The sequence below is a fragment of the Doryrhamphus excisus genome, chromosome 12, assembly GCF_030265055.1.
Source record: "Doryrhamphus excisus isolate RoL2022-K1 chromosome 12, RoL_Dexc_1.0, whole genome shotgun sequence".
Lineage (NCBI taxonomy): Eukaryota > Metazoa > Chordata > Actinopteri > Syngnathiformes > Syngnathidae > Doryrhamphus > Doryrhamphus excisus.
The window spans coordinates 808,724-817,140 of record NC_080477.1 but is presented as its reverse complement, the minus strand read 5'-3'; the positions used below and the strand labels follow the sequence as shown (position 1 = coordinate 817,140).

The window sequence follows — 8,417 nt, the reverse complement described above, 5'->3', positions numbered from 1 at the left end:
TTTAGCTCCCAAGTATAACTTTCTTATGATTAGGAATTTTTACTCTTCATCTCGTAATTTTTATTTTTCATCTCAATTTTGACTTTTTAGCTCCTAAGTATAACTTTCTCATTATTTGGAATTTTTTACCTACAATTTTTACTCATCTGTGTCATGTGTCATGTGACGAAGGCTACACTGAAGAAGGTTGGAGCTACTTTTATTAGCTAGAAACAATTTGACTTTTTTGTCATGACTTTTTATCTTGTAATTTCTTATAATATCTTGACATTTTATCTCATAATTAGGAATATTTAACTCATAATTTAGACTTTTCATGATTGACTTTTTTTCCTCACAAATTTTCCTGACTTTTTTGGGTACGTTTGACTTTTTAGCTCATAATTTTGACTTTCTTATAATTAGGAAATTTTACTCTTCATCTCGTAATTTTTACTTTTTACCTCAATTTTGACTTTTTCGCTCCAAAGTATAACTTTCTCATAATTTGGAATTTTTACTCTTCATCTCGTAATTTTTATTATTTTTTTATCTCAATTTTTACTTTTTTGCTCCTAAGTATAACTTTCTCATAATTTGGAATTTTTTAACCTACAATTTTTACTCATCTCGTAATTTTGACTTTTTATCTCATAATTTTGACTCTCAAAATTTGTATTTCTCCTAATTATGACTTCTGTATCTCATAATTATACTTTTTAACTTTTAATTTCGACTTTTTATCTGATAATCTTTACTATTTATCCAACAATTCTGACTTCATCTCAGTATTTTGACTTTCCATCTCATAAGTTTGACTTCATATGTCATAATTCATAATACTTGAATAATACAAGCTTGAATAATAAACCCAGAAGTATGTATGAAGTGTAAAAACTAGCGTGGTCAGCTCTGAGGGATGATGAGTACCAGACAGCCGCCTCTCATCAGGACCTTTTTAGTTTTGGATGAGGACGACAAAGCCAGGGTTCCGTGTTGGGCTAGAACAGGGGTGGGCAAACTACGGCCCGGGGGCCACATCCGGCCCGCCAAGTGTTTGAATACGGCCCGCCCAATCTTTCCAAAGTATTTCATTTAAAGTCAACATACAACCTGGCATCATGGCCTGAGCCAACCTTTTGATGCTTGTATCAATTTCGTTGTTTGACATGGTCTGTTGTTTACAAAGTGCTCCTGAAAAAAGAGACACAAGCACATAATAATAATAAAAATTAAAATAATAATTATTATATTATTATTATAACTATTATGATTATTATATTTATTATATTAATGCTAATTATTATATTAATTATATATAATAATGTTATATTTGCATATTTTACATAATAATAATATAATAATTATTATTTTTATTTTGTTTTAATTATTATAATATTTTATTATTTTTAAAATATTTAAATATAAATATAAAATAATAAATAATAATAGCAGATTGCATGACAATTTTACAGATACAATAATACTAGGTGGACTGTTATGTGTAAAATATATAGTCTGCCCCCCCCCCGCCCCGGAAATTTTGTTATATCGATGCGGCCCGCGAGTCAAAAAGTTTGCCCACCCCTGGTATAGAAGCTGCTGGCTGGTCATGGCGGATTGATGCCAAGCCCCCGGGGGCTGGCGAGTGCGTGTGTGAGGCCATGAAACAAGAACCCTTGACCTCAACCCCCCCCCCATGAGCCCCCGTCTTGTCAGAGTCTGAACAATGGGAGCCAATTAAACGTAGACGTTGGTAATCAATCCATTTCTGTCTGATGCTATAAAACATCAAGTGCAGAAAAAACATTCCATCCGTCACCTCTAACACGTATTAGTACTTAAGTGGACAAACATACATACTCATTATTCACTACTGGGGGGGGGGGCATCGCAAAGGTGTAGTTTGTGCATTGATGATGCTAAAGGTAATCATTGTTGTGTTAAAGGCGACTAAGCTAACTACTTCACTCATGAATAATGAGTAACTTAAGGGACAATAATTAAAAAAACAAAACAAGCTGAGGGCCAAAAATGGACAGCAGGTTGCACTTTGGACACCCCTACTGTAAGGTCATACTGGCAAGTAAGCATTGAAGACGAGGACATATGGAGGCCATTACCCGATGTCCACTTTCCCATGCACTCCAAATCATGATGCCAATAACTTGTTGTGTTTAATGACCTTTGACATGCGATGTTGGCTAAATGTGTTTATTTTAGTGGCGCCAACTTGACCAGTTGCTTCCCTGGCGTTGCTGACTGGGAGGCAGACGTGACGCAACAAACTGAAGTCTTCATTTCAAAACACAAAACAAACAAACAAAGGGCAGGTCCACTTCCATGTTTAGCTTTTTTTTCTTGTTTATTAAACGTGATAAAAGCAATCTGGTGCTCAGCAAAACAAACGACAACAAAAGACGTTTGTGATGAGGACGTTTTGCTACGAAACGACTTTTATGTCTTAGCTTTGAGACTTCTTTTCTGTAGTTTTACAACTTTTTTTTTTAAGTAGCTTTGTGACTTGTTTCTCGTAACTTTGCTATTTTTTTCTTGTAATTTGACACTTTTTCGGAATAACATAACTTTGCCGCTTTTTTTCCTAATAACTGACTTCTTGCTTCTTTTAGCCTTGCAAATGTTATTATCGTAGCTTTGACCAATTTTTTTTGGTAACTGACTTTTCTGTGGTAGCTTTGCGACTTGTTTCTCGTAATTTTGAATTTTTTTTCCATAATTTTACTGCTTGTTTATCGAAACTTCGAGATTTGTTTCTTTTTTGTAATAACAGATTTGCGACTTTTTTCTCTTTGCAACTTTTTTCCTAATAACTGACTTTTTGCGTCTCTTAGCCTAGTGACTTTTTTTTATCGTAGCTTTGCCCACGTTTTTTTGGTAACTGACTTTTTTGTGGTAGCCTTGCGATTTGTTTCTCGTAGTTTTGCAACTTTTTTCATAACTTTACTGCTTTGTTTATCGTACCTTTGCGACTTGTTTCTCGAAAGTTCGAGATGTGTTTCTCGTAGTTTGGCAACTTTTTTGTAATAACATAGATTTGCGATTTTTTTCTCTTTGCAACTTTTTTCCTAATAACTGACATCTTTTAGCCTTGCAACTTTTTTTTATCGTAGCTTCGCCCACATTTTTTTTGGGTAACTGACTTTTTCATGGTAGCCTTGCGATTTGTTTCTCGTAGTTTTTGCAACTTTTTTTTATAATTTTACTGTTTGTTTGTCGTACCTTTGCGACTTGTTTCTCGTAACTTTGAGATTTGTTTCTCGTAGTTTGGCCAAGTTTTTCTTTTTGCAACTTTTTTCCTAATAACTGACTTCTTGCGTCTTTTAGCCTTGCGACTTTTTTTTATCGTAGCTTCGCCCACTTTTTTTCGGTAACTGACTTTTCATGGTAGCCTTGCGATTTGTTTCTCGTAGTTTTGCAACTTTTTTCATAACTTTACTGCTTGTTTATCGTACCTTTACGACTTGTTTCTCGAGCGTTCGAGATCTGTTTCTCATAGTAGTTTGGCAACTTTTTTGTAATAACATAGATTTGTGACTTTTTTCTCCTTGCAACTTTTTTCCTAATAACTGACTTCTTGCGTCTTTTAGCCTTGCAACTTTTTTATCGTAGCTTTGCCACCTTTTTTTTCGTAACTGACTTTTTTGTGGTAGCCTTGCGATTTGTTTCTCGTAGTTTTGCAACTTTTTTCATAATTTTACTGCTTGTTTATCGTACCTTTGCAACTTGTTTCTCGTAACTTTGCGATTTATTTCTTGTACTTTGCAACTTTTTTCCTAACTTTACTGCTTGTTTATCGTAGCTTTGCGACTTGTTTCTCGAAACTTTGAGATTTGTTTCTCGTAGTTTGGCAAAGTTTTTCTCTTTGCAACTTTTTTCCTAATAACTGACTTCTTGCGTCTTTTAGCTTTGCGACTTTTTTTTATCGTAGCTTCGTCCACTTTTTTTTGGTAACTGACTTTTCATGGTAGCCTTGCGATTTGTTTCTCGTAGTTTTGCAACTTTTTTTCATAACTTTACTGCTTGTTTATCGTAGCTTTGCAACTTGTTTCTCGAACGTTCAAGATCTGTTTCTCGTAGTTTGGCAACTTTTTTGTAATAACATAGATTTGCGACTTTTTTCTCTTTGCAACTTTTTTCCTAATTGACTTCTTGCGACTTTTTTTAATCATAGCTTTGCCCACATTTTTTTTTGGTAACTGACTTTTTCGTGGTACCTTTGCGACTTGTTTCTCGTAACTTTGTGATTTATTTCTTGTACTTTGCAACTTTTTTCCTAACTTTACTGCTTGTTTCTCGTACCTTTGCGACTTGTTTCTCGAAAGTTCGAGATTTGTTTCTCGTAGTTTGGCAACTTTTTTGTAATAACATAGATTTGCGACTTTTTTCTCTTTGCAACTTTTTTCTTAATAACTGACTTCTTGCGTCTTTTAGTCTTGCCACTTTTTTATCGTAGCTTTGACCACTTTTTTTTCGTAACTGACTTTTTTGTGGTAGCCTTGCGATTTGTTTCTCGTAGTTTTGCAACTTTTTTCATAATTTTACTGCTTGTTTATCATAGCTTTCTTTGAAACTTTTTCTCGTAACTTTGTGACTTTCTTGTAGTTTTGAGACTTTTTCTCGAGGTACCTTGCAACTTACTTTTTTTTTTTTTTAACTTTGCCATTTGGTTCTCACAGCTTCTTGTAGCTTTACGACTTCTTGGCAGAGCTTCAGCTTTTTGTCTTAGAAAGTTTCTTCTCGTAACTTAATGATTTGTTTCTTGCAACGTTTTTCTCGTAACTTTGTTTGTCCCAACTTTGTATCTCATTTCTCGTAACTTTACCACTTTTTTCTCGTAACTTTACCACTTTTTTTCTGGCAGATTTGCAAAATGTTTCTTGTAGTTGATTGACATAACTTTGACATGTTTTTCTCGTAGCTTCACGACTTTTCTTCTGTTCTGTGAACCGTTTCTTGTAGCTTTGCCACCGGTTTCTCGTAGCCGTGCGGCTTGTTTCTCGTAACTGCCACTTTTCCCTCATAGCTTTACCAATTGTTCCTGGTAGTTTTACAACGTTTTTCTCATAACTTCACCATTTATTGCTCATATCTTTATGACTTCTTTCTTTTTTTCCTAGTAATTTTACGACTCGTTTCTCGCAACTTTACAACTTTTTTCGTCGTCCCAGTGATCAACTTCAGTTTTTTTTTTTTTAATATATTTTTTTTTCTCCAGAAGCTACTTACTGAGTCTGGTGTGTATGCATATTAAATAAAGAAAATGATAAAATGATTTCTAGTAACTGTCATGCAGAACAAGTTAAAAGAGGAAAGACCCAAAGAGAATACGATTGGAGCGACGAAGGAAGAGTAAAAACACTTAGCTTTGACGCTGATGGATTCCCATGCACGTGGCTTCCAAGCAGACGGACAAATCCCGTCTTCCCACTCCAGCTTCCCCGACACTCGGAATCTCTCTGGAGATGAAATATGGTTAAATAAAAACAACACCGTGGTAAAAAAAGATGAGAAAAAAAATGTATTTATGTTTGTGTTCTCCCTGCAGGTCTCTTCCATCATTCCTAAATATACAGTTAAAAAAAGAAAGCTAATAAGAACAGCCAAAAATAATATGCCGCGTCATCGATGAGACTAAACTGAAATGCAGTATTATTTTTTTATGGAAATATTTCAGTTTTTACAAAATGAATATGTTCAAAATGGCCCCTGCATCCATTGTCTTTTCCGTATGAAGCCCTCAGTGGAAACACTTGGACCCCCCCCCCCCCTGCCTTAACTACACTCGGGTCAAAGTTTGGCGTGGTCTGGACTTTTTTTTTTATCGTAGCTTTGACCACGTTTTTTTGGTAACTGACTTTTTCGTGGTGGCCTTGCGACTTGTTTCTCATAGTTTTGCAACTTTTTTCATAACTTTACTGCTTGTTTATCGTACCTTTGCGACTTGTTTCTCGAATGTTCGAGATTTGTTTCTCGTAGTTTGGCAACTTTTTTGTAATAACATAGATTTGCGACTTTTTTCTCTTTGCAACTTTTTTCCTAATAACTGACTTCTTGCGTCTTTTAGCCTTGCGACTTTTTTTTATCGTAGCTTTGCCCGCGTTTTTTTGGTAACTGACTTTTTCGTGGTAGCCTTGCGATTTGTTTCTCGTAGTTTTGCAATTTTTTAATAACTTTACTGTTTGTTTATCGTATCTTTGCGACTTGTTTCTCGTAACTTTGAGATTTGTTTCTCGTAGTTTGGCAACTTTTTTTGTAATAACATAGATTTGCGACTTTTTTCTCTTTGCAACTTTTTTCCTAATAACTGACTTCTTGTGTCTTTTAGCCTTGCAACTTTTTTTTATCGTAGCTTCGCCCACTTTTTTTTTGGAAACTGACTTTTTCGTGGTAGCCTTGCGATTTGTTTCTCGTAGTTTTGCAACTTTTTAATAACTTTACTGCTTGTTTATCGTACCTTTGCGACTTGTTTCTCGAATGTTCGAGATTTGTTTCTCGTAGTTTGGCAACTTTTTTGTAATAACATAGATTTGCGACTTTTTTCTCTTTGCAACTTTTTTCCTAATAACTGACTTCTTGCGTCTTTTAGCCTTGCGACTTTTTTTTATCGTAGCTTTGCCCACTTTTTTTTGGTAACTGACTTTTTCGTGGTAGCCTTGCGATTTGTTTCTCGTAGTTTTGCAACTTTTTAATAACTTTACTGCTTGTTTATCGTACCTTTGTGACTTGTTTCTCATAACTTTGCGATTTATTTCTTGTACTTTGCAACTTTTTTTTATAACTTTACTGCTTGTTTATCGTAGCTTTGCGACTTGTTTCTCGAATGTTCGAGATTTGTTTCTCGTAGTTTGGCAACTTTTTTGTAATAACATAGATTTGCGACTTTTTTCTCTTTGCAACTTTTTTCCTAATAACTGACTTCTTGCGTTCGAGATTTGTGGGGGGGGGCGAGGTGGGGTGTCGATGCTTCAGTAGCACCACCACCGACACTCATCCATGCAGCCAACCCCCCCCCCCCCCCGGCATGAATGCGTGCGTTCAACGATACGTTTAATGAGCGAGAAACTGCGGTCGTGCCTGGAATGCGTCTTTCCACGGCGGTGACCTCGGAAAGGAGGAATTACAAATCCTGGCGGTCTGGATTATCGGGGTTTGATTAAAAAGGGGGTACCCCAAACCCCCGACAAAGCGAACCACTCATGTAAAGCCAAGCGGCTTGGAATGGTTCAATGCGCAACACAAACGTTGGAAATTAGCCTCCAATGGTGGCCTTCACTCTTAATGGACTCTGGGGGGCCCGGGGGGGCGGGGGGGGGATTATATTATAGGTGTCATCCACTTGGGAAAAATAACAGGTAGCAGCTGTAACAACAGACATTTATTGCTAGCCAAAACAGCAGCACTTACCAAGATGTTTGTCTCCGTAGAAACGTATCTTCACTTCCTGGAGACCCTCATGTGGTCTCTCCATCTTCCTGAGGTCCAGAGAAGCCCAGACTTCCCTCTCGGCGACTACCGCATCAAGCCCCATCCAGGATTCCAAGCCATAGACCTGGGTCTTCCCCGAGGATGTCATCCCGGACCGGAGGATGGCACTCAAGCCCTTTTCCCGGTAAGAAGCATGGAGGCGTTGATTGGCATTCCGGCCGCTTCCAACCGATCCAACGACAGCTGAAGATCCGGACCGATGAAGCCGGCTGGACCACATCGGCCTCAAAGAGCGCAGACCTAATCCTGCATCCACCAAACTGGATCCCTTCAAGTCCAAATCTCACTGGAAAGGAGTCGGGGTTTTTTTTTTGTGGGATATGCGGACCAAGTTCTGACGCCCATCATACAGGAAGTGAAACTACCAAGTGGTTGATGTGCTCCATATTATTTACAGTACTACTACTGTTCCTACTACTTGCTACTGTGTACGTGTTCCGATAATTACATTTGTACCTGGTGTGAAGTATAAAGTACTTGTTTGTTGTTAATGGGAACCACCTGGAAGCTTTGATGTAAACTTCGAAGCTTTCGATAGATCAATTCCCAGCTACATTGATATCTTATTATTGTTTATAATAAAATATCTGTATATTGTAATACTGGAACATTAAACTGTCCATTACTCTTTAGAAGTACAACAGTAAAAGTCAATGGAGTGAGGTTCCCAACACTGGAGACGTTAGCTAAACTGCCAAGTGCCAGATTGGGCCCCGAATATCGTTTTATGTGGCTGCAAAATTCCGGAAATAATCAAAAAGTCATCTATTTATTTATTTATTTTTATGAAAAATATAGTTTTTCAAAAAAAATAAAAAAAATTAATTTGTTGTTTTTAAATATTTTTTTACAAATATTTTACGTACAAAACAATATCTTAATGTACTTTTAATTATTCTTTTGTATGTACATTTTTATTCATTTGAGCCCGC

The 8,417-nt window shown here is 36.5% G+C and overlaps 1 protein-coding gene across 3 annotated transcripts in view; it reads right to left on the bottom strand.

Annotated features, from left to right (window-relative positions):
* Positions 1-1,658: 1,658 nt before the first annotated feature.
* The window catches only part of LOC131139598 (semaphorin-7A), a 45,146-nt gene continuing 38,387 nt past the window's right edge, over positions 1,659-8,417 (bottom strand). For 2 of the 3 annotated variants that reach the window (XM_058089340.1, XM_058089341.1), the window contains one exon: positions 1,659-5,456. In XM_058089340.1, the coding sequence (XP_057945323.1) occupies positions 5,286-5,456 (171 nt within the window). In that variant the 3' untranslated portion in view covers positions 1,659-5,285. The remainder of the gene's footprint in view (positions 5,457-8,417) is intronic. The other variant, XM_058089338.1, reaches the window with a different exon arrangement.